The sequence below is a fragment of the Lissotriton vulgaris genome, chromosome 10 (genome assembly GCF_964263255.1).
Source record: "Lissotriton vulgaris chromosome 10, aLisVul1.2, whole genome shotgun sequence".
In the NCBI taxonomy this organism is placed as follows: Eukaryota; Metazoa; Chordata; class Amphibia; order Caudata; family Salamandridae; genus Lissotriton; species Lissotriton vulgaris.
The window spans coordinates 712872192-712899263 of NC_141698.1; the positions used below are offsets into that span (position 1 = coordinate 712872192).

At 43.4% G+C, this 27072-nt stretch overlaps 1 protein-coding gene across 4 annotated transcripts in view; it reads left to right on the forward strand.

Annotated features, from left to right (window-relative positions):
- The window catches only part of LOC147688704 (integrin beta-1-like), a 337537-nt gene that overhangs the window by 200609 nt on the left and 109856 nt on the right, over positions 1-27072 (forward strand). For all 4 annotated transcript variants that reach the window (XM_086941546.1, XM_086941547.1, XM_086941545.1 and 1 more), the window contains exons 11-13: positions 17041-17243; positions 18140-18378; positions 18741-18963. In XM_086941546.1, the coding sequence (XP_086797672.1) occupies positions 17041-17243; positions 18140-18378; positions 18741-18963 (665 nt within the window). The remainder of the gene's footprint in view (positions 1-17040; positions 17244-18139; positions 18379-18740; positions 18964-27072) is intronic.

Below are 27072 nucleotides of genomic sequence, written 5' to 3' on the forward strand. Positions count from 1 at the left end.
ATGGTTCCAGCAAAACAGCCTCAAGTGTAACCCGGACAAATCTGAGGTGCTCTTTTTCGGCTGCCGGTTTGACCCCAGTTGGCAGGCCTAGTGGCCTGTGAATATGTCTCCTCCAGCGGCTGCCTCCACGATGGCCAAGAACCTCGGAGTAAAAATCGATAATGTTTTGTCGATGAAACCCCAGGTTCTTGGTTTAGTAGGAATGTGTTTTGGCCTCCTTAAGATGCTCCGCAAATTCCTCCCTTTGCTTTCGGTAGCACATAGGAAAATCACTGTGCAGGCCCTTATTGGGTCGCGCCTTGATTATGCCAACATCCTGTACTTCGGTCTGCCTCAGTACCTTCTTCAACAACTGCAAGTGGTTCAGAACGCGGCTGCGCGGGCCATCTACGGTCTGCAGACTCTCCACGGGCTGCCCATTCGGAAACGGATAGTCTTTAAGGCTCTCTCTCTGGCCCACAAGGCTCTATATGCGACCGGGGCCAAATACATTCAAAAGCGGCTGGCTCTCTATCAGCCTGCCAGATCTTTGAGGTCAGAGTCGCTGGCTCTCGCCTCAGTCCCAGTTATAAGAAGAGCTCGGATTGGCGGCCGGGCTTTTCAGCGTCTTGCACCTCAGCTGTGGAACACCCTGCCGGTCACCCTTCGCAGGAATACCAACTTGCTGGCTTTCAGGAAAGACCTGAAATCCTGGCTGTTTGTTCAGTAGACCCACCCTGCACCTTCCTGCCCCCTGTCCGCTGTAGGTAAAAACAAAGCGCCGGGACACTCCTCGGAGTAGCTGAGCGCTATACAAAAAACCCCCCTAACATAACATAACATAACATAACAGAAGATCCTTCACTTATGATGTAAAGAAGTCTTGGAATTCTGTTCCTTCACTTGTCTTAACTCTTTCAGGATCTTGAAGGTCTCTGTCTGTGTATTGCTAGCAGACGCAATCTTGACTTCATAAAATTCTGCTTTTCTTGTTAGAATTGCTTTTTTGTAAATTGCAAACTTTGCATGGTATTCTAGTCGAGCGTAGGGATCATAAGCTTTTTGCCAGGCTTTCTCACATTGGCGTAGCATTTGTTTCATGCTACGTAGGGTATCACTGAACCAGGGTGCCCCTTTATACCTTCTTCTTTCTCATCGTGCAGGTGCTAGTGTATCAATAGCGTTATTCATCCTTAGCGAAAGGGCAGTGCTTTGTGGGTCGGGGTCTCCCAAAGTGGTACATCGGGGGCTGGATTTGCTGAGGATCGAGACCAGGTCATTGTCTCAGTTAACTTTTTCAACAAATTCTTCAGTATCTGAAATCCTGTAGCAAAGGGTGAGTAACATAATATTAAAAGCATTCCCAAGTTTATGTTTGGACCATCAAGGTTTTTCCGTATGGCATATTTGGTTCTGATATTCTGAAAATACAATGTGTAACAACTGTATAAAAAGACCATTTATGCTTTTGGTCCACAAGGGTAAAGAGGATTCTGAAGAGCTAATGTGAGAGGTTCTGGGTATGTCATGGAACAGCTGTATTAACAACTGGTGCATAATTACGGAAATGTCGAACATTTTATTTCATTCGTCTTTTGCCTTGTTTTGCCATACTAAATAACGGACAATCTGTAAAAACTACCAGAAAGGAATTACTCCATCACTCCATGTATGATGTAATGTCGGCACACATATCACTTAAGCATCCATGGAACTAGATGACGTGGGTCAGCAACATAAAATAAATTGACACGGTAAAGCGCTAGCAAGGACTGATAAGATACAATACAAAATGAGTTGATAAGACAAGTAAATTAGTGGACAGGTAATCATTGGAAATCCAAAATACATAGAACGCTCAAGACTCCCCAATCCACTCCCCCAAATGAACGTATTTGGACATCTTGTTTTATCCAGTTCACGTTTAAAGGCAGCTGCTCCCCTTAGCATTACCAATACATATTTCTCACAGAAACAACTAAAAAGGGTAGTATTTTTGATTTTTTTCTGGTGTGAAACACCTTCATGGGTTCTCAAATTGCACACTTCTTAATTGCTTTTACACTCTCACGGGACTCCGTCATACCACCTGTGTTCCATGGTCTTTTTATAGCACCCCTTGAGCCATATCACATGATTGAAATCTTTTTTTACAGAATGTCCCAAATATATGCTTCTAATAGGGGTGTTAAGGGAATATATGATACATCCTCAAGGTATCCTCTATAAGCTGGTCATATTTATATAAAATATTTTCTTATCAGTTCAATGCCGTAGGTGCAGTTTTAGGTGACTATGCCATAATTTACTTTAGCTCTGCTAAAAGCGATTGTGCACGCCGCTGCCCAAATCACATCTGTATACAGAATCCTTTACTGGTTCCTGTAAAACTAGAATGAAGTTCAGCTTGAATGCTCACCATACACTTTATGCATACTCTCCGAATACGGCTTTTTGCTTCATGCTTAGCTTCTCAGAAAACTGGAAGAGTAGGGATCATAAAAGTGATGAGAATGGAAACCCCTACATTCTAGATTCAACAAAGACCATCCTTCTCAGAAATGCAGCAATGATTTGGAATGTTCTGCTATCTGACCTTTTCACAAAAAAACACCCTCCAGTATTTCTCAAAAATATCAAATGTTCATGGAGTGTTCTCATACCCCGTTTCTATTGCACAGTACAACCCAAGCACCTTTTAATCCTCAATGCTGAAAATCCGTAACAGTGAATTTTAGTTGCATACTGCAGGAATCCAGAACTCATTTGATACATCAACTAGGTTGGATTTGGAAAAGGTAGATGAAATCAGTACTGTTTATCCCTTTATTTGTTCACAAAAGGATTGAACGTTGTCGTTTTTGTTTTCTTAACATTAGTTTTGCACCGTGAATTTTTTCTGTATTCGGATGCTGTGCATTATGCCACCATTTAGTGGTTGGTGCCAGAACTCTCCTCTTGTATATTAGTCCTTCACCTTCCTCGCTTGTTATTTTTTTTATTCTTGTTGCTGGACATCAACTGTCCTCACCATTTGGTGTTTAGTCCAACCTCTCCTGACACCCCTCCTCTGAAGCTTCTCTGCATGGTCACATCTTCAGATTCTTTTTTCCGCCATTGGGTCTGGAAGCATTGCTGAAGGCTTTTCAGTGTTATACCAAAGGTTAGTCGAAGACTCCGTCAAAGTTCCAGAGAGAAACCGTTGATACCATGATCCGATTTGTGGAAAATCCAGACTGATTTTCCCACCCTGCAGACAAGTAAGGGAAGTGTGAGGCTACATGTCATAGGAAGACTGGAGAATGACCGGGCAGGGGCTCTCCTGCTCAGAGGGTTATGTAGAACATGTCTTTCACTTCTGCTTGGAGTGTTGCCACAAGTGTGCCACAGAAGGAAAATCGTCAGGTGTGCAACCTTTGCCTACCAAATGACCACAGCTCCAACAATTATGAGGCCTTCGTGGAATTGAAACTAAAGGGAGAAACAAAGGCAAGTACACTACGCCATGCAGTGGCAGATAGAAACTTTATTGTTTAGAGGCCTAGGTTTTTCAAGCAAAGAGGGGGACAACATCGCCAAAGGAACTGCGGGAAAGGGCTCAGACGACGAAAAAGAGGTCATCAACATTGAGCAAGAACACCGAAAACCTGAAGAGAAGCTGTCACATGTAACGTTAAAGAACCAGAGTGCAGAGACAGTCTCAAACAAGGGACTCTAGGGTCGTAAAAGCTGTGTCGGCGCCAACTTTCTCGGTGATAGAGGCAAGCTGAAGTCGAAAGAGCCTCTGGGGTCTCACGACAAGGATACAACAGGGGGGGCACCCCTGAAAAGATGCCAGCTTTAAAGGACGACTGAAGTGGGAAAATGCTATGAAAGGGACCACTGAAACACCGACACCCAAGTTCTCAACGTCAAAAATGAAATTGACACCCACTGTCAATGCCAAAGAGCATGAGATCAAACAGAAAAAAGAGTTTCCATCGAGCACACACAAGGACAAAACCTTTGGGGAACTGGAGCCTCCAATGACACCAGAGCTTCAGGAAGAAGAGGATCTGGAGATCTCCAATGAGGCAGAAGACCCAGAGTCCCAGGGCCTGTTTGAAGATACTGAAGTATCGTAATGCCTTGAGACCAGCCGTGTCCTGTACAGGTAGGAGCAGTGGGGTGGGTAAAATTTCAATGGATGATGGCAAGGGAAAAATAATTATTTATTTATCCCTCGTCATTGTCCATCGAACCCCCCCTCCCCCTCCCAACCGGGCCCAACCGCCTTTACCTGCATGAGCTGCGGCTGCTTGAGACATAATGGCATGACCTCGATGCTGATTCCCCAGAGGAGGGTATAGACACGCTTTCCCCTCTGGACGATATGAAGAGATGACATCTCAAACATGTTTTTTACTAGAGACAATACTACCCGCACAGAATAGTAGTCAATATTTGCCCATGCCCCCAAGCATAGTGGACTAGGGGAGAGAGGTCTTCAAGGAACATGCAACCTGCAGCTCAGTGACACGCAGGGATGGAAAGAAGTACAAATACTCCGCAAAGAACCCTGAATTCTTTTGAGGTAATGAGCTAGCAGATTCTATTATTCCAGCATCCTCCAAGAAAAGGGCAAACATTCCAGCTGCCTACAGACTGCCTCCGGATGAGGAGAGTTAGAGAATGGATATGGTGGGGAGCAAGTTTGAAAGGGGAGCAATGACCGAATGGTGCATTGCTAACTCAAATGCCCTGCTCAACAGATATGCTTGCCAAAACTGGGAAGAGATGGCAGAGCTAATGAAACACATAGCGGAGCATACCGGGGAGAGGATGTAGCCTTAGGCTAGAGCGGTCGAACTCGAAGCATGGAAACAGGGTTCGAGTCTCGACAATGACGCTGAACATCCCAGCATTCTGGGCAAATCACTTAGGGCCAGATGTAGGTAAGTATATTTTACCGATTCATAAATACCGAATTTTACAGATTCGGTATTTATGAATCGGTAAAATAGAAGGGGGAGATGTAGAGAAAATCGGTAATTGAATTACCGATTCTGTAGGAATCGGTATTTACCGAATCGGTAAATACCGATTCGGTAATGCCCATTGATTCCTATGGGCATTGAAGCCCATAGGAATCAATGGGCATTACCGAATCGGTATTTACCGATTCGGTAAATACCGAATTTTGCAAGGGTGCAGGGGGTGTCACTTTGACACCCTCTAGCACCCCGATTTAAGTCATGTGTGACATGTGGCACACAGACATGCCCTAAGGGCATGTCCGTCTGTCACATGCCATAGGTGTGCATGCACACATGTGCATGCACACCTGGAATCGGTATTTTACCACCCAATTGGATTGGGTGGTAAAATACCTATTCTGCAAGGCCTGTGGGACTCCAAAGAGTCCAACCTACATTTCAAAATTACCGAATTTACTGATTCTGTAAATTTACCGAATCGGTAAATGAGGCCACCTACATCTGGAATAGCCATTTACCGGTCGGTAACGGCCGAATCGGCCGTTACCGGTCGGTAAATGTCTACCTACATCTGGCCCTTAATCTCCCCATGCCTATCAGAAATGAATATGTCCTCATGTAACGAAACTGGTGCTCATGTAAAGCGCTCTGATACCCGATATCTCGGGTCTAGTTTGAGTTATATAAAACTAAATATATATATATGTATATATATATATATATATATATGTATATATATATATATATATATATATATATATATATATATATATATATATATATATATATATATATATATGTGTGTGTGTGTGTGTGTATATATATATATATATATATATATATATATATATATATATATATATATATATATATGTATATATGTGTGTGTATATATATATATAATCTCAAAGGAAGGCAGCATCCCTTGCAGAAGAAGGGAAGAATATTGTCAACGCCTATTTAAAAGCGGCACTAGACACCGCAGACACGGGGAGCAGACAAATGATGGCAGGAACAACCCTTAGAAGGCATGCTTGGCTGCGGGTGTTGGGCTTCAAAAATGAAGTGCAAGCCAATATCATTAATGCCCTTTTCAACAAGTAGCACCTTTTTCGGAGCGCCGGAGACGATTCCCTGCAGCACCTGAAGAAAGATAATACAAAGGCAAAATCAATGAGAGCTCTGCAATTCAGGAGGCAACAGACAAGGAAATATACTTGCTAGAAGACCAGTGGGAGGAGGGAGCTTTCAAAGTGCTATTACACACCAGAGCTTTCAAAGTACAAGCCAAGTACAGACACCGACACAACAGTGGCAGTACCAAGCGCCACAGAGGCTGCCCTTTCACGGGCGGGTTGTGGGAGTGAGCCTCCGATGCCTCTCCCATGGACTACTGAATGCCCGAATGCTTTTTAACAGTTGTGTCAAGCTCTATGTTCTGCACCAGTATTAGGTACTCTAGACTACACTAAGGCTTTTACACTCTATGTACACAAGAGGGAGGGTTGCGCTCTCTCAGTTTTAATAAAAACACACTGTGATAAGCAGCGTCCTTGTGCATATTTCTCGGCTGTCCTCGATCCGGACGCTGGTGTGTTTCCATGTTGTTATTGTTCTGTGGCAGCGGCAGCTGTGTCCATACGTCAGAGTGAGGGGATAGTCTTGTCACTTAGATTGCTCGTGTTAGTACCCCATGCAGTTGACGCCCTGTTGAACAAAAACGCAGCATTTAACTAGTGCTCGATTGACAGGATATGAATTGGCACTTTTGGCTCCTCATATCACCTTGAAAAGATGTTCGACCCATAATCCGGCTACTCTGTTGCCATTCCCAGCTACTCAGTTTCAGTCGCAAGAGTCCCATGACTGTATATCCCTTACTGAGGAACAAACAAAGGGTCGTGTTGACCTACAAGATACACCCCTTTCTAGTGTTGATGGGGAAATGTGGGGTGATGGGTCTTGCCTGAAATTGCCCAATGGCACAACATCAGCTGTGTATGCAATTACAACACTTCAGACAGTAGTTGAGACAGCCTGCATCCCACAGAAGTCAGCTCAGGCAGCTTAGTTGATAGCACTAACAAGAGCATGTGAACTTAGTACTGATTTGTCTGTTAATATCTACACTGATAGCCAATATGCTTTTGGAGTGGCTCATGATTTTGGGCTACTCTGGAAGAAAAGAGGCTTCCTTACATCACATGGGACACAAATAGTGCATGGGAAATTAGTACATAATCTCCTTACTGCCCTGACATATCCTAAGAAAGTAGCGATTGTTAAGTGTAGTGCACATAAGAAGGTGACTGATAAAATAGGACAGGGCAATTCCTTCGCGGATCACGCAGCCAGTGAGACTGCAATGCAGCGAAGCAATACATCGATGTACGTGGTTAAGTCACAGGCTGAACATTGGCATGATGTCAGGCAGGAGGTGCTGGACATGTTGCGATCTGCCTCTGCTGAGGAATTAGACCGATGGTCTAAGGAGGGAACATTGGATGATGAGGGCTGCTGGAGGAATAAAGACATGAGTGGAGATTACCCACAGTCTATTTACATCCCATGATTCACATGGCACACGGCCCGGCACATGTTGGAGCATCCTCAATAGCAAAGCTACTTATGCAAGTTTGGGATCATCCAGATATTGCTGGGCCACCTAATAAGATAGTTCAGTCTTGTTTGATTTGTCTTCAGTATAATCCTGGAAAGGGAAAACGAACTCCAATAGAAGGGTTTGCCACACCAACAGCACCTTTTGAGGTTCTGCAAATGGATTACATCCAGCTGGGTGGAGTGGATCCAGTTCTTCCAATTGGTCACTCGGACTGCAGTTCTGGTGGCCAGGAGCACCTGCTCAGGTCCCCGCCATCTGGGTTCCAGGCTGCTCGACTGCTGGAACACCTTGATCATCACATAATCACTGGGCCGTAGATCATGACCATCACCTTGCGACCTGTCAGGAGGAGCTTCTTGAACCTGTTGATGAATAGAAAGCTAGCTGTCAGTCAACTGAGACAAGTAGTCGCTCATCAAGCAAGCCCGCCTCAACCTGCTTACAACTCATGGAAGGGAGCCCCGCTCTCTCCGTCGTTACTCCGTCGTGAAGCTGAAGTTGTAACCGGATTACCGACAGAGAGAGCGGGGCTCCCTTCCCTGAGTTGTAACCAGGTTGAGGCGGGCTTGCTTGTCCTACAAAATTAGACACATTCCAGTAATACCGAACTTCAAACAGGATTACTGGTTTAGTATCTCTGTTTATTTTGTAGTTATTCACTCACTTCTAGCAGCAGCTTTGTTTACCCTTCAGTCCTGATGAAAGCCTATATACTTTTGTAGATACTAAAGGTTGAAACTTGTCGCCCTATCTGTATGGTCCGGGATGCCCGCCACCCCTTCCACCACTAATCCCAATGGTAGGAGACAGACACAGTTTGAACTTTTTGGAAGGCAGGGGGGCCTCGCGACTCCCCGGCCGTATTTATTAAAATATGAAAAAAAATGTAAAAACTTTAAATAAAAACGTTTCACTTATCATGTACAAAATTCAACTTTCATTACACTTGATGAAGACAGGTATCCAGGCTAACCTTAAAATATCTCCAGGCCAGGTTCGCCACCTGCGGAGAAGTAGAAGGCACGTTCGCAACCCCAGCGCCCCTTGTCTGCCTGAGCTGGTCGATAATCTGCCTAGCCTCTTTGGCTGGGTCTTCCACAGCCGCGGATCCCCCCGCTCCCTTCTTCAACCAGGGTAACACAGCCGCCAAATGAATCGCTAGTTCGGGGGGTATTTGATTATTTGATCATTACCCAGCGGTGTGATAACTACCGGGATTGGCAATCCCCCATCCGGTGTGGGTACCGGGCTAGGCGCTGGTGCTACTGGGACCAGCGGGCCTCCATCGGGACTGGGGCCTCGCTAGGACCCACTTTCCCCTTCTTCTTTTATCCCTTATCCCCCCCTGGGGTAATGTTTGGCAAAGCAGGCCCCACGATCCTCTTAGGTCGCCCTAGGGGCCCCGCTTGTGCCTCCACTTGTTTCCGGAGCGCCGCTAAGCTGCGACCCAGTTGGTCTACTTTACCGAATTTCCTGTCCATCGCCGACACTTGGTTCACCAGTGTGCGCAGCATTCGTTCCATCTCGGAGCTCTTTCCACTCTTCTTACCAGGCATATCTGCGATCTGCTTTATCTCCGCCTGTTTTCCAGTAGTGACTCGGACCTGCTATGCCTCGACCACTGAAACAGAAAAACAACGATTATACGTTCAAAAAACTGCAGCTTGTTCCCTTGAGGGCTCACGAGCGACGAGTGGTGCAGCCTTCAGAGCACAGGAACAAGAGGATGCCTGCCTCGATTCCCGCGCCTTTTATCTTGCAGCGGGAAGGCGGAGCTGCATCCCCATCCCGCCCAGAGGTGCACGGACTTCCGGGTGGGTGTTTAGGACAACCCTCTTAGGCGGCGGGGGCGTGCTCCAGCCACGCCACTCTGGGCATACCGGCTGGGGACACGCCGCCTGCCCGCAAAAGGTTCCCGGGCGATCGGGGCACCCAGCCATATGTTCGGGGTGACCGAGAGATCTCCCCTTTCCATACACCTTAGCAGTTTAATTTTTACACTGCTTTGCACTGCTTTTTATCCTGTCAGTTCAGACGAGCTAATTAAGAATCTTTCCATCCACACTAGGCAACTCCCTTTCACTTACTTATTGCGCTGCACCCTCACATCACCTTATTGCTCACATATGGGATTTTAGCATCCAGAACAGCTACTGATAACCATCAAAACATCCCTGAGCTCTTACCTCACAGTGAGGTAGTTGTAGCCCTCAGTGGGACTAGGTTTTCCCACTGGGAGGAGAAGCCCATATGATGAAGCATGTCACCTATGGTGAGTGAGGGCATTCGTCCTAAAAGGGATTGCTCCCCTTTTGGGGTTTGTTAGCGAGACGCACATTCATCTCTTTCTTTCCTCTTTCTTCCCATAGTGGTACCAGACTAGCTTAGACCCACGAAGTCTGTTGTGTTAAGACTGTATTTTTAGGGGAATTACTTCTCGGAGGTCTTTAAATAGATCCCTCGGGCCCTCCTCTCAAGTTTTGTGTGTTATGAGCAACACACATATTACCTAAACCAAACCAGAATCTTGGCCAAGCAAATCCCAAATCAAGAGTGCTGCTTAAGCAACCTTACCAAGCAAAAATCTCCAGCCTCCAACTGCCAAGCTCTGAATCTACCTAATGGTCACTGTAAGACGAACGCCAAAGTGATCTCAGTCGTGACTGGTCGCCGCCTGGAGGGTCAAATTGGGGAAAAACGGAAAAGCACTTCGGTCTGCAAAGACAAGGGTCTCCTCATGCAGCGTATGTCCTAAGCGAGATTCCAAACCTCCGTGAAGACCACTCCGTCGAGCAGCCATGTCTCCGATGAGCCCCACGTGAGGGGTGCCAATTTGTGGGAGTGAGCCTTTTCAGAGGCCCACCAGTGCAGGGGTTCTCCCTTCTTTGTCCTTAAGTCCTTGGTCTAACAAAATAGAGATTGGCACGGAAGCTGCAATATCAAACAAATATTTTATTATCACTTATGAGTGGGACTGCATTGATACAGAACCCTCGGGCAATGTGTGAGGCAGTACCAAGAGTACAGAAAACAGGGGTCTTTTATATGCATTAGTTGCATTGTCAGCATGAGAGCAAGGGGAGGTACTGGCACATACAAGAATAGTTATTGACTAACATGGGCATACAAATATTTCTTGGTCTGCCAAGTGGGAAGGGAGACAATTCTCCTTACATCAGTAAAAACATTCTGACAGTTGTAATCTAAGAGAGGTGCATTCTAGCAGCTACAGGCCTTGCTGAGCATGCACAATGCTCTGGCTCAGTGCTGAAGGAGTAAATTATAGTTGATGACTCAGGCAGAATAGTAAAGAAGGGGCGACAGTGAAGACGGAAGGAGCACAAGGCTAAGACAGTGTTCACTAAAATGGATGCCAAAATAAAATTGCTTCCTCTCATGCTAACAGCGATTTCTGCCAATTTCCACAGGGTATGAGGCAGGGCACAGCCATCAAGAGGGACAGCTGCCCCAGTGACTTAGAAAACCAAACCCCCCAACCACACACAACACTTGGGCAGGTCTGGGGGGGATAGGAGCCTTCTTCCAGGTGTGGAGGGAAGTCACTACAGACAAGGGGATACTCAGCATCATCCAACACAGCTATTGCATAGAAGCGGCCAAACCCCCACCAGGGTGAGGACTGAAGAAAAACACCCATACAAGAGAAGAAAAGACCTGTTTATCACAAGAGGTGAAAGAATTGTTGCAGAAAAAAGTTAATAGAGAATGTGTCCCAGAAGCAGATCAACCATGGAAACTGCTTGCCATACATGTTGACATCTTTAAATTCTCCTCTCTTACTTCATATGGGATAGATCTGATTCTCTGTTGCTCTTTCTCAATTCCACTATACTTCGTCTCGTCGAATTAAAATTCTCATCCCATGCAACAATTGTACCAAACTCTTACAACTGTTATTGGGCATTTGTTATGGTAAGTTGGTAAGCCACTTTATAGAGAACCAACCATTTTCCATTCACCCACAATGCAGATGTACTACAAGTAGCTTTATGTTTTGGAGCTTCTGGTCACCTTTTCTTGAAGATAATTGAAACTTTCTGACTTGTAAACAATAACCCATAAAGCACTTTCTTGTACAAGTGTTAAATATTCATTAGGGAGAAGTTATTATTAGCAGATTTGAGTAAAGCAAAATGAATACAGCCTGAAAGTTGTTGTACTGCTTTTGATCTGCGTTTACCGCCACTGAGTAAGGAAACTCAGTCTCTTAGGAAAGAGTTCACATTTGGGGCAATGAAGAGGCAATACAGAGTTGGTGACCGATACCTTACAAAATGTAGTCACTTGAAGAAAGGCCCCTGAGCAAATGAAACTGGTGACTTACTTTACTACTTGTAATTTACGGTATTGAATTTGCTCTTTTGATACATAACCTTTTTGCAAGCAGTTTCTATTCAAACCTTTGGTGTGTGATGAACAAACCGCACCACTACACCTCACAAAAGACAACTTTGGAAATTCTAATTATAGACAACTATTTCAAACAAAATTATTGATGTCCAGTTATTTCCTCCTGCAGTTTGATATTAGCCTTCACTTAAATGCAGTTTGACATTAAAGGACTGTAGTATGCTGTATTGCTTTATTATCTCTGTCCCTTTAAGTTTTATTCCTTCTTGTCCATTCATTCTATTTAGAGTGTTTATGCATTCTTACTCCCTTCACATTCTGTTCCTCCCTCGTCAGATGGCTGTTGGTGTTTGCTTCATGAACGACCTCTGCCGTGGGCTCCCTTTACATGTATTTTATTTAAGTAATAAAATATTACTTAACAACTTCTCTCTCGGATCAGTGTAGATCTATTTAATTCCCTAACCTCCACGCTACAATTTGGTACCAGGAGTGGGGTTTTCTTTCAAGAGAACTATTTTTCTTTCGTTCTTCGCATCTTGATATTTCTTGGAGCCTACGGACAGGAGCGTCTCCACTTTACAAAGACTCATTTTTAAAGGTGCGTGTTACAAATTTTTTTTTTTTAGATTTTTTTTCTCATACTCATGTACCTTCGTTTCTAACCCCTTCAATCAACTGCCATACTTCATTTTTAAATCGCTACTCACGCGATCCTTGCTCGAGCCATCACCCGCAACCTTCATTCTGCTTGTGACGTCCTGATCGCAAAGTGCAGCTAAGGATTGTGGGATTGGACGTCATTACGTCATACGTCTGGCAGCCATTTTGGATTTTACTTCCCTGTTGTTTACATCGCGATCGTTTCACGATCTCTTTACAGTCTTCATTACTTCAGGAAATACCAATTGTCATTCAATTTCAGCGCTTTTATTATTTTATCACAAACTACAGCGGTGATATTTAGAAATCGGCGATATTTTAAAATTATTTTTTCATAGATTCACAATATTCGAACTACTTCCTGTAAGTTTTGTTTCACTTCAATTATTTATTTATTCATTTTTACTCTACTATTTTGTATTATTCACTTGTTTCAGTCATGGCTTCAATACAAGGTGTCATACAACCTTCACCATTCTTACAAAAACCTGGCAAACCAGATTTAAAGTGGTCTGAATGGATAAAAGACTTCGAAAATTATTTGACTGCTATTGATGCTGATGATTATACTAACCTTAGGAAATTAGCACTATTAGTAAATCATTTTGGCACTGCTGGTCGTAGAGTCTTTCAAAACCTTCCTCACTATCCTCCACCAGTGTCAGAAGATGCATAGTGGAATGTATATCTTGAAGCAAAACTACGACTAGGGAAACAATATGCAGATGCTACTAGTGTTATTTTAGAAAGGTTCAACTTTGCTATGTGCAAGCAGTCATCGGAAGAGTCTGTCGAAGACTATATCGCCAATTTGAGAGTTCTTGCTGAGAAATGTGACTTTGGTAATGGTGTTGATATTTATATCAGAGACCAATTCATATTTCATTGTTACTCCAAAAAAGTTCAAGAACGGTTACTTACTTCCATAAATCCTACTTTATCAGAGACCATCGACATAGCTAAAAGCATTGAAAGGTCAATTGTCACGTCCAGAGTTTTATCTACCAATCAACAATCTGGAACTTCTTCTCACCATGACTTAACTCATTCCATGAATTTAATCTCTGAGGAAAGTTCTGTCTGTGCTATTACTCCTAAAGGTCCTAATAGAAGAGTTTTCAGGAACCAGAATAATACTAAGCCTCAGTTAATATGTTTTCGGTGTGGTTCAAATAATCATATTGGTAACAGTCCCTCATGTCCAGCGCAAGGGAAAAAGTGCACCAACTGTCAGAAGTTTGGACATTTTTACAGCGTTTGTAACAAGAGAACTTTGGCCTCTAATTCTAAGAACTATAAACCCCATATCAATACCATCTCAGTTGATACATCTGAAAGTTCAGACTGTTCTTCACAATTTGCAAACATGGTTGTTGCTATAGATGTTCCTGAGTCTTCTGACAAACCTATTAAGGGTCCATTTGTTGATATTGTTGTTGATAATAAGGTCATTTATACCATGGCCGATTCAGGTGCACCTGTCACTATCCTTGCTGATGATACATTTTACCAACTATAGCCTGATAAATTCCCACTTCTTGCCCCTGACATAAATCCAAAAGCATTTGGGGAACAAGACATTAACTTAATTGGATATTTTTGGGACATACTTACTTGCTTAGGGAGATCAATCAAAACTAAGATTTATGTAGCGATTAAAGGAAGAAATATAGTTGGATGGAAAGATCTGGGTCTATTAGGAATTATCCTACATCCTGGACAAGATCCTCCTACAATTCTTGGTGAATTACCACAAAATGTTTTGGCTATAACTAATGAGAATGCTATTGTTGATAATCTTACAGCGGATTTTCCTGAAGTCTTCAAGAGTACGATTGGTAAGGTAAAGGGTTTTGAACATACTATAATGTTGAAAGATAATGCTAACCCAGTGGTTCATAAAGTCCGGCCTATTCCTATTAGTGTTAGAGAAGACCTTAAAAGCCTTCTCTCTAATTTGCAAGCTGATGGCATCATTGCACCTATCAATGCTTCAGAATGGGTTTCTCCAGTAGTTTTGTGAAAGAAATCCAATGGGGACCTAAGGCTATGTGTAGACTTAATGTCTCTAAATCAAAATATATTGGTTGACTGCCACACTTTACCACACATACACGAAATGTTGGCCAACATTGGCAAATCTAAATTTTTCTCAACCATAGATCGGCATTCGGCATATCATCAAATCCAATTATCACTTGAATCTCAACTAAGCATGGGCGAATTTTGCGAATCTCGCGTTCGCGAATTCTGCGGATTTGCGAACTCGCAATCCGCAAAATCCGCGAATTCTCGCGAATTTGCGGATTATTTTTTTTTTGTGTGTTTGCGCGGGTTTCTGCCAGTTCGCGAGGGTTTTGTACACTTTCGCAAATTGCGAACTTACCTGTCGGGTCGCAAGTTTCGCGAACTTGTTGTTTCTACGTGTCCAGCCTGTTTGGGACACTCTTCTTCATCACTGCCACTCTCTGTCACCACTGCCACTCTCTGACTACTCATGCCACCCTCTGGCCCACCCATGCCACCCTCTGTTTCATCACCACACCCTCTGGTTGTCCAGTGTACATTATTTTCGGCAAAGCAAAGCACACCTTCCCTGCCTCAAGTGACCTGAATTAATTTGGGGCTGATTAATGTGTCACAGAATATTTTTTTAGCTGGCACCTGCTTCCTTAGTGCGCCCTGATTAGTGATCTTTTGCACTTGCTAAGTGCTTTCATTGTTGCAAAATTAGTTACAACACCTGCCCTGCCCCAACTGACAATAATGAATTAGGGGCTGATTAATGGATTTTAACTTCCAGCCTGGCTCCTGCTTGTCTCCCTTAGCTGTAATTCAGGACCTTTGTGGCATATGTGTAACTATTCTGAGGTTCAGAGCAGGGTCACATAATAGTTGCAACTGGCAACTGAACTCTGGAGGGGCCCCTCAGGAAGCACTACAGGAAATGGCTACTAATGATGAGCCTGAACTTTTGAACCTGGTAAGTAGTTTCAGTTTTGCTAAGATCGTATTTCTGCAATTTAGCACTTATTCGCGGGGCGCGAAGTTGTACTGGGAAGCCGCGAACTCACGCGAGCAGTGCGAGCAAAATCCGCTGCTCGCGGATTTGCGGATTTTGCGGGAGATTCGCGAATCTCGCGGATTGCGAATTTCCCGAAAATCCGCAAAATCCGCGAGCGAAACGGATTTTCCGCCCATACCTAATCTCAACCTCTCACAGCCTTCGTGACACCATTTGGGGCTTTCAAATATCTAAGATTGCCTTTTGGCCTAGCTTCGGCCGCAAGTGTATTCCAGAAATTGATGGACAGTCTTTTTGGTAATCTAAGTCAAGTGCAGGCATTTCAAGATGATATATTGATACATACGGAAACTGAAGAACATTTGGTTATTTTGAGGCAGGTACTTTCTATCCTACGTGAGAAAGGTATGACTGTAAAAGCCAACAAATGTAAATTACTTGTTCGTGAAGTTGAATATTTGGGACACATAATATCTAAAGATGGTATCAAACCTAAATTTTGTACCGTTGAAGCTATTCGCAAAGCGCCTCCTCCCTCAGACAAAGATACCTTGAGGTCTTTTCTTGGCCTGTGCGAATACTACGCTAGGTTTGTACCTGGATATGCTCAAACTATTCAGCCACTCAGGAGCCTATTGAAGAAAGGTTGTAAGTTTGACTGGTCTTCTGTTCTTCAAGATATCTTTGAGAAAGTTAAACTCTTAGTTATCAATGCTCCTGCTTTACAACCTTTTGTGCCCAGAGCTAAACCTTTTATTTCTGTAGATGCTAGCCAAAAGGGCTTGGGAGCAGTCTTTGGGCAATGGGTGGATCATAAGGAAAATACTATTGCTTTCGCTTCTCGTGCTCTGACCTCAGCTGAATGTAGCTATAGCACGATTGAGCGAGAGGCACTGGCAATTGTGTGGGCCATTCAAAAGTTTAAAACGTATATTTGGGGTATCCCTTGTGAAGTGTACACTGATCACAAGCCGCTTGTATCTTTGTTATCTGGCAATGGTTTGGGTAGAGCATCTGCCCGCCTAGTGAGATTACTTTCCAAGTTACAGGAATACAATCTGACAGTGAAATACATTCAGGGGGGTACAAATATACGTGCTGATTGCCTTTCCCGGCTGCCACTTCCTGGCAATGCTGAGGATGAAGATCACACTAATTCTGATTGTGTTGTAAGTTTAATTGATGCTATTTCTTCATATTCTAGCAAGGACATTTTTAGGTGCCATCTGAATCAGCCTTTAATAAAGGGAAGGAAGAGAGTGGAGTAGGGGTATTTGAGTCCTGTAACAGAATTGGGAATGCTTTGAGATGTGTGAATTCAGTTGATTTTTTTAGAGTAAATAAAAGCCATACAAGTAACATAATATGCTTTAAAGCACAATAAATGCTTTTGTTTCTTCTAGGTGCAATTTGAAATTAGTATCACTGCTCACAAGTGCCCAAAGAAACGACAAGATGAAACTATTAGGATCAAGCTGCTGGGATTCACTGAGGAAGTGGAGGTTGCTCTTCAGTTCATATGTGAATGTGACTGCCAAAAAACATGGATTCCAACTAGTCCAGTCTGTTCTAATGGAAATGGAATCTTTGAATGTGGAGCGTGCAGGTACACAGATATTATTTTTAATGAACTTGAAAATAATTTAAATTGTAATGTTTTACGCAGACCATAGCCACGCTTTTGCAGTATTGAATAACCCTATGGGCCAAGTGTTGGTTCTTTTTTTATATTGGCTATTTTCCAATACTATTAAGAGAGTGCACATTTTGCACCCAAGCTACAAATGGGTGTCGGGGTGGAGGGAGGGGTTAGGTGGTCTGTTAATTCGCTACAGTGGCGCATTGGCATAGAAGCTCACAGGAGGCGCATCAGCAGAGCACCATCCAGGAACTCACATTTATGCTCTCTTTTTAAGGCAGCATTGAAACTGTTGAGGCAGCTTTGGTCTGCCTGAAGTGAAATCTGAGAGGCGGTTTGAAGCCACCAATCTGTCTTTCACTGATGCATCTCTCAAACCCATTGAAGTTTGCACCTGCTTGCAGCAGAGCAATTTTGTAATTTATCTGGCTCGCAGCCCTTGTCTATAATGGGTTTAAATACAGCGGAGGTTCCATACATATGTAAATTGTATTATTACATCCATTTAATTTGCTGTGTTTCTATTGTAGACCTATTAGGTATTCACACTGCTTCCCTGTCACGTCTTTAATCTCATCATTCAAGAATGTTATTACTTCATGCAGTTGAAAATGTCTTGCTTTTCTGTGTTTACTTGCTCACATTGGTGTGCTTGTGTGGTATTCCTTTGGAGACTGTTGCTTTTGATTTCTGCCTAGCCATAGCCTCTAGCCTTTGCTCAGTGAGTGTTTGAACTCACCTTCTTTTACTATTTCTATTGCGTGAGATTTGGTTGTGCTGATCTTTAACTTCTGTGCAGGCATCCATGGAGTAGACAGAGAGAATGTTATCTTACAATACCTGATCATATTCTTTATTTCTAGATGCAACGAAGGACGTGTTGGTAGAGACTGTGAATGCACGACCGCCGAAGTGGATGGTGACAATATGGATGCTTTCTGTAGAAAAGACAAAGCTTCGGAAATTTGCAGTAATAATGGAGAGTGTATTTGTGGAAAATGTGAATGCATACAAAGGGAGAATCCGAAGGAAATTTACTCTGGAATGTTCTGTGAATGTGACAACTTTAACTGTGATAGATCGAACGGCATGATTTGTGGAGGTGAGCATTAAAAGTATGCCGGAGATGTAGAAAAACATTCAGAGAGAAATAGAAATTCCCTTTATAATTCTTCATATTCTCAAATACCCACATGGGACTTTCAGTGTCTCAAATTAGGCCAAATATAATGCATAGCGTGATTATTGGAAAAGGGGGTGGTTAAATTTAGAAGTCAGGCTGATTGTGTAGATTGTTGGGATAAACCACCACTTCGTGCATGTTTTTAGTATTTAAAAAGTTAAACTGTCACTACGTTAAGCATTCTGTACATTGTGCAAATTGTCAGTTTTGTAAAATTTTCAAACCAATTGAATTGTTTTTGTACTACTTTGTCGTAAAACATAGATTATTTTGTCTCCTAGGAAATGGAATTTGCGAATGTGGAGTATGTAGGTGCTTCCCTGACTTCGCTGGCAGTGCCTGTAACTGTGCACTAGATACAGCTAGTTGTATTGCAACAAATGGCCACATTTGTAATGGCCGTGGTATCTGTGAATGTGGACGGTGTAAATGCACAGATCCAAAATTCCAAGGAGCCACCTGCGAGGAGTGTCAGACGTGTCCTGGTGTATGCGCGGAACACAAGTAAGATTACACAGTTTACGAAATGTGTTCAAAATGACGTGTTTATTTGATACTTTCTTGTAAGACGAGACAGTCAAACTAGTAAAAGTAGAAGCATTTCAAATAGACGTTTTACACATTTTGAAAGAGAACCTGTTCACAATGTTGACATGAATAATGGAATTAATTTAAGTAGGTACCCCTATGCCCAGTCAGTAAGTACCATATGAATGTCTCGACTTTAAACTGATTCTCAAGTTTCTTGACACAAACCTTTGTGCACCATGCACCACTGCCTTTGCATGAAAATGCATTGGTGGGAATACCCGCATTATTTTAGCTGTTGAGCTATATTGTCCGGCCCTGCTCTGAAGACTAGTCTGGTTTCCTCATGCTCAGCAATTCTGAAGTACCTTGATTTTTTTATGATTTTCTTGCAGTTCGTTCTTCCTTTTTCTTTGGCTCGGGCAACCTGTCCCTGAACATAACATGTAAGCCACCTGTGAAGTTCCACAAGCAGGTTGGACAAGTCAATTCCTCATCTATATCAATGATTTAGAATTACACCTGAGAAGGATAGGGAAGGGTCTCCCTAGAACTGAGACAAGAGGCCTGCCCATGCTGTTGTATGCAGACGACGCCATGTTAATGGCGAGAATCACGAAAGGGTCACCAGCTTCTTTTAGACTAATATTATGGGGATATCGATCTTAAAACAAATTTACAAAAACCTTTTATACTGAGCGTAAGCCCTAGAACTATGAAAACTAGGACTTTCTTTTGGGGGGGGGACAGAAATCCATAGACTGAAGTGTTTTAATTATCCGCGTCTCTCTTTTGATCAAAGCCTAACCTGGCTGAGCCTAGGTCAATCCAGGGCTGCTCTTTCTCAAAGAGCTGTGGAGGCGATGTTCTCATTTGCGAGAAGGCTGGGCGACAAACAGGTAAAAAAAACTAATGGAGATTTATCGGAGCAAGTGTCCCGCATTGGTGACATATGGTGCAGGGGTCTGTGGCTATAGAGGCCCTGGGCCAATTCAGCAGATAGAAAATAAGTTTGTTCGCAGGCTGCTGGTCGCTCCCCAAACATGCTCTGTTCTTATGTGCCTTTCAAAGCTGGGCCTAACACCCACAGGAGACATGGTAAAGCTGGCACCACTAGTCTTATGGCTGAGGATTTGGAGGAACCCTTATGCCCAACTCTAAAAGGACGTTCTGGAGGATTGAATTTCTTTGGACAATGTTCTTACCATACCTTGGCTCAAATATATATAAAAAAGAATTCTGAGAGAATAGGGTCTGCAGGATTACGCCGAAAATCCTGCAAGTATTCACTCCAGGGCTATATGCCAGGCAAAGAAGGCTTATCGGTACAGGCAAGGCGGAGCCTAACAGGCGGCCCTTAATAATCTGCTTTAAGCTGCTCTTACAATCCAATCAACTTGACATGTGGGTGTGCACCTTACCTCTCCCGGTTTCCGAATGCGAACCTCAGGTTTTATTTAACAAAACAGTGATAGCTTATTGCCCCTGATTGTTGCTTTTCCTCGGAACATAGGGTCACATGCATCAACCTATTTAGGAAGTGCAAACGGTGTGAATCGGTAAATTCGGCCGTTTGCACTTCCTAAATAAGTTTTTGGGATGCATCATGCATTTTTGTGAAAATCGCTATTTTAGCGATTTCCAAAAATGTGATTGCTTTTAAGGAATCGCAATTTTGCGATTCCTTAAAAGCAGTGCATCATTGTTTTGAAATTTGCGAATTTCAAAATAGGGAGTGCAAATTACCACAAGGTTGAACCTCGTGGTAATTTGCGAAAATGTTTAAATATGCACAAAAATGCATTTTTTAAAGTGTAATGTTACAAACACACATGTCCTTAGGACATGTGTGTGTGAAACATGCACTTAAAAATGCATTACAGGGGTGCAGGGGGGGGTCCTTTGGACCCCCCCCTGCACCCATGTAATGCATGAACAAATTGCGATTCTGAAAAAGAAAATCGCAATTTGTTAAAGCTTTCCCATTGATCCCTATGGGCCTTTTGGCCCATAGGAATCAATGGGAATAACGATTTTGCACTTTGGAAATCGCATAATATTTGCGATTCGGTAAAAATTGCGATTTTTACCGAATCACAAATATTTTAGGAAAATATACATGCATCCCATTTTGCGAATTCCAAATTGCGATTCCCTATTTTTCGCAATTTGGAATTCGCAAAAGGCCGGGATGATGCATGTGCCCCATAGTCTGGGGAGAACCACTGTCTAGATGCCCATGCAATAACACTGCCACTCAAAGCACATTGCACTTTATTGTATTTTGAGCTCTCTATGCTCATGCTAGGAAGATATTTTTGCGCCCTATTTTTCGCTACTTTATTACGAACTCTTATAAGGAGGCTCGTGAGAGACTGCAAAGGCTGAAGAATGAGAACATTTGTATGGCAGTGGGAAATTGTGTCCGCCTTTCACTGGCGGTTAGAAACAAGTATGGCTCAATGTAACATTTCTATCCTTTCATACCAGTATTTTAGGATTTGACTCTGTTTTTAACTTTTTCATTTTTTTTATCGTTAATCTAATTTAGATATCTTTTTATTGCCATGTCTTCTATACAGTGTGCTTCATGAAACTAACTGTATCTCCGTACCTCTGATGAGTTTTTATGTCTCTAATGCTGCTATATTTATGAAACGTTTTTATCATGTGTACTTTTATGGCCATGATTGGCCGAATTAACCCCCAGATTCAACAAAGTCCTGTTTTGCAAGTCCTTAATAGCGATTTTTAAGAAATCGCTATTAAAGACTCACAAAACGGGATGCATGTAGAAATCGCAATATTTTTTGCGATTTCTACAGCTTATTAGCAAATAGCGAATCGCAAATAAGGAAGCGATTTCAAGGGTGCCAGGGTGTCCAAAGGACATCCTGTAGCACCCCTGAAATGGTAATGTACACTGGTGTTGCGCACACACATGTCCAGAGGACATGTGTGTGTGTAACATAAACTTAGAAAAATGCACTAAAGTGCATTTTTCTAAGTTTTCGCAATTTACCACGTAGTTAGACTTCGCGGTAAATAGCGGCCCCAGATTGCGAATTCACAATTTTAAAATTGTTCATGAATTGCATTTAAGGAATCTCAAATAGAGATTCCTTAAATGTAATTATTCGCAATTTAGCGATTTTTTGAATTGCGATGTTTGCATTTGGGATGATGAATCCCAAATGCAAAAATAGCGCTCGCAAAGGGCCAGATTCTTAGAATCTGGCCCTTTGCGAGCCGATTTCGGCTTCATGAATCTGGCTGAAAGCTTGGTAACTTACTGACTGACAAGTCAGATGTTTAACCATTCAGTTTATGTCTGGCCCTGTGTTGATAATGATCTTGGTTGAACCATATGAGCAAATGGACTCCATAATATGGAAGTTGGATTTTGGGATGAAACCCATCTTAATGGCTTGAGAAAATTGTAGTGTTCCACCTTAACTTTTGTTAGTCTAGCTCACCGTGCTAAACACAGTCATGCAATTCTACTGGATGTGCTTTGTTTTATTTTTTATACTAATGTTGATTTGGGAAACATTCAAAGTGTGTTCCTAAAATGTATCCCTTCAGGGAGATTTCTAATCTCTCTACCTAGTTAAAGGTCCATCCAGTCCCCATAACAGGATTCTGCTGTCTTTTTTGAGTTTGTGAAGGTAGGTGTTTTAATGGTACTGAGTGAACAATGGAGTCAATTTTCGCCATGCTTGGCTGCACTTAACTCTTGCCTGGGCCTATATTCTAAAACCTGTTGTTGCAGGTCAGTTGGGTTAGGCTACAAGGTTGTCCCGTTTGTTAGAGCAGGTTTTGCAACATGAATCATTTTTTGAATTCACATGCTGTGCATCTATTTCGCCATCCAGTGGTTGGGTCTGGAATCATGTCTTGTTCTTATTTTCTTTTTGTGTGTGTGTGTATGTGGTCGTTGTAGACTACAAGCTCGTGGTAAGACCTTCCCCTGTGTGCCCTTTCTGTGATGGCCATCTTCAGATTCTTTTTTTGCCATTGGGTCTGGAAACACACCAGAGGAACTCCAAAGAACTTGTAAGAGTTTTCCAAAAGGAACGAGGAAAAGTTGACCTGAAGCACCAAAAACAAACAGAGACCACGAGAAACATCAAAGTCTAATGACAGGGACCCTGGTGGGGAGGACCAAGTGGCCAGATAATGCAGAAGAGAAGGGCAGCTAAGGGATATGGAGAACATCCGCTTTAAATTCTGCCCCAACTGCCACCACATGTTTGTGCTGAGGGATACACAAGTGGTATGCAACCTGTGCCTCCTGCAGGATCACAGTGCTGATGACTGTGAAGACTGTGCTGAATTTGTATAAAAGACTGTCGACTACACTGAAACGACTGGCACACCACACATGGTTGGTACCCACAGGCCACAAGAATCCCAGAAAGACCTGGGCCTTCCCAGTGACGACAAGCAGAATGTCAAGGAAGCTAAACTAGAATAAGCAGGGGAGTTGGACGTTGAAGGTAGGGTCATCAATGCTGAGAGTTGGAGCCATGAAGAAGGCGGCGAGGTCTACCACAAAAACCAAGAGACAAAAGGTAATGAGAGACTCTAAATCCCCGAGACCCACCACGGCGTGGAAACACTCTATGGCCAAAGGTCGCCACAAACATAAAGTTTCACGGTTCCTGTCCGATGGACACCAATGAAGGCAAACCTTAGAGCCACTTGACACAAGTAGTCACAAAGAAGGGAGCAAAGGAAAAAGACAAAGAGGCGAAAAGCAAAGAACCAACTGCCCTGAAGACTCAGCCTTACTTGATGACCAACGCCAAACACTAGCTCGAGTTAGAAAGAAAAAGATGCACTCCTACAACGCAAAAAAGAGTTTGACTCCTGAAAGGCTTTCTTCATTCCCAGGACACCTTCAAAGTTGAGGGAATTGGACGAAGACCTACTAGTCATCGAGGTGCCCTCAACGCAGTGCCACACAAAGAGGAACAGGAAGACCTGTTACAATATGAGGAAGACAAATCCACCATGTTGGAGAGGCAGGGCCAATGCAAACAACGAACAGCAGAATATCAATGTTGAATCTTAGGAGGAGGTGTCAACACTACCCCTCGAGGCCCTCGTCCCAATGACCTGTCCATGTACAATGGACTGATCAGTGGGCGGGAGGCAGACATGTATAGGGGCCACCTCGAGGAAGAGAGGGAGAAATCAATGTTTTTTTCGTGAAACCCTGATGCCCTCACAGAAGGCAAACCTGTACCAATATAACTATTTAACCAATGAAGTCATCTACCATTTACTACTTGCCTGACCCACTACATCATCCTTGTAAAAACTCAGAGTTCTGAATACATTACTCTCACGTTGAACATGCCAGCAATAAACATTCAACTTGTAGTACTACTGTAAAATATGCCTGTATATATTCATGTATTCTATTGTCCTGAGTTTGTCAATAGCATTAGGATAATATGATCTGTGCAAAATATTACTGAGATCTTTCCCCCTATACATAGCATTGTGGTGGAAGATCTCCTGAAGCTTTACCCGCTGGACACTGTTGTTGTTTGATTGTTTTTAACTTTAGGTGAGTCCTAATAATTGCGTGCAACTAATACCAAATTGGTATTTTATTTGTAACACAAACTTCTGGTTTTATCTACCTTCACATGTCACTTCCACTGAGTTGTCACTGTTGAGATTACACACTTGTGCAACTCTGCTGCCACGCATGAATCACAGCATGCGATAAACACAAGTGCCACAGACTGTAATGCAAAGTAACACAACTTGTTGGCGATATGTTTTTTATCCCTTCTCCCTTTTTTTGCCTCCAATAGGTATTAACAATCGCAACGTGAAGAAGGGTAATATAGTTCCCCCTTTTTCCACTCACTTGGATGGTAGTCACACTAGCTTACACACACCATACCTTGTGACAGTAGTGTAGACAGTTACATTGACATTTAGACATTTGCTAAATCAGTCCCCCTGGTCCTGAAGAATCGCTCAGTAAATTTTAGAGTAGCGAGAAACATGTCGACCGGACTCTAGCACACTCCAGAAGAGAGTAGGAAACATCACTTTCCACTACCCTCCTCTAGGAAATTGGTTTTAAACTAAAGCAGTGGCCCTCCTGAATAAAGCGTCTCTGGTACCACTAGCTTTATTTTATCTCACTCTACTACGTCTACCTTGAATACTGGCCCCACACCCGCACTTCATTTATACGGCAGTTGGAAAAAGATCTCCGCCAAAGAGCCCCTCTTTGAGGTGTTGACCGTTGGGTATTGCACCGCCGACCCAACGAGGAGCAGGCCCAAATGATGAAGCATGACACCTGAAAGGGTGTGTGAGGGCATTAAATCCAACAAAATGGATTCCCAGGTTGACCACCAGGCTACCCTGTTCTAATCCACCTGCACTACAGTCTGTACCAACACCTTCCTCTATCCATAGGAACATCGCGACCAACTTTGCAAACCTGTACCAACCCCTGCTTCCCAGCATACTGGACCAGGGTAAGGAAGCATTCAAAATACCAGCCACAGCCAGGGCGGTTAATCCTCGATTGGAGAAGGCATCTAAATATTCCACTCAACATACCCAGTATATTAGGGTGAACGTCCCAGCAGCCTCCAACATAGTGGTGAAATAAACTTTCCCACACAGCTGGGCCACCACCAGTAAAAGAGCGCAAAAGAATGGACCTGCTGGGTAGAAAAATAGAAAGGGAAGCAGCGAAGCAGTGGAGAATTGTGAATTCCAAAGCACTCCTCTACCAGTACGTCCACCAGGAATTGGAGAAAATGGAAAGGTTCATGCAGAACCTCCAGGAGGAATTCAAAAAGAGGTCGAGGCAGTGATGCAGTAGGACAAAAACAAAGCTAACTCTTGCCTCAAATCAGCCCTGGATACAGCTGATACTGCCACCAGCCAGATGTGCACACGCACAACCCTCATGAGACGCATAGCTGACAGTCTCTGGATTCAAGGCAGAGGTGTAGGCATCCATCATCAACATGCCTTTCACATGGGAAGCCCTTTTCTGAACTGACAGAGACATAGCACTGTGGCAAAAAAAGAAAGATGACGGAGCACTCAAGGCCATGGGGGCCATACAATTCAGAGGATCCTTCAGGAGAGGAGGAACCTCCAACAGGGCATGTTATCAGAGTAAGATAATCCCCACTATGATCTTCCAATTCTATTTCCAACCACTGCGTTACAGATCCCCGGTCTGGAGTCAGGGTCACTACTTGTCAATCTACCTCCTCTAGAACCCCATATCTATTGTTTAATGGTATGTTGAATAATGAGGATCTTGGGGGGGCATCCCATCTGCCCATAGCTTGACTTCTTAGTGGCCATCTGCATGCTTCTGGGGTAATGTGGGTCCTAGATGGCGTTTGGTAGTGAGTGTAAAAAAAGTCCAGTGGAAAAGGCCTAATCCCTGTGAATGGCGCCTGGTGGCATGTTTTATGGTTGAGTAGGCTACCCACGTTTTGGGGAACTTTAAAGTGTATGACTACACAGTCCCCTTGCATTGTTTTTCGTCGGTTTCCTACTCAGCCAACTGTACGGGCCATTTGAATTTCGCCTGCCCTATCATAATCAAACTGCCTGTGCCTCGCTAGCCAGAACAGGCTTTTGTTCCTAAGGTCCAGTTGTGTTTCCCTCTGGTCATTTTTAGGTGCGGGAACTCCTGCCAATATAACTAAGTACAGGGAACAGGCAGGGGGTAGATTTATGGTCGGTAATTTCACTACTTCAGGCCTACCAGCTATATGTCCGTACCTCACCAACCCACTCACAATCTCCATGGGTCCATGTTGAGAGGGGCTGATTTTATCCATGCCCCCTCTTTGGGTGTACTACAATTTTGCTCTTGGCCTCATAATTGGAAATCGTGCCTGCCTGATGGTTTTTCGCACTCAGGTACCTTATCTCTTTGGGGGTGGGGGGGTCTAAGTTGCTCTATGCACCTAACCCGTCCGAAGATATCAGGTTTGGAGTGTCAACTTGGCAGCCAAAATCAATCCCCCTTACTGCTACATGGGTAGTACTTACGTTGTAATTTACTTGCCAACTTTC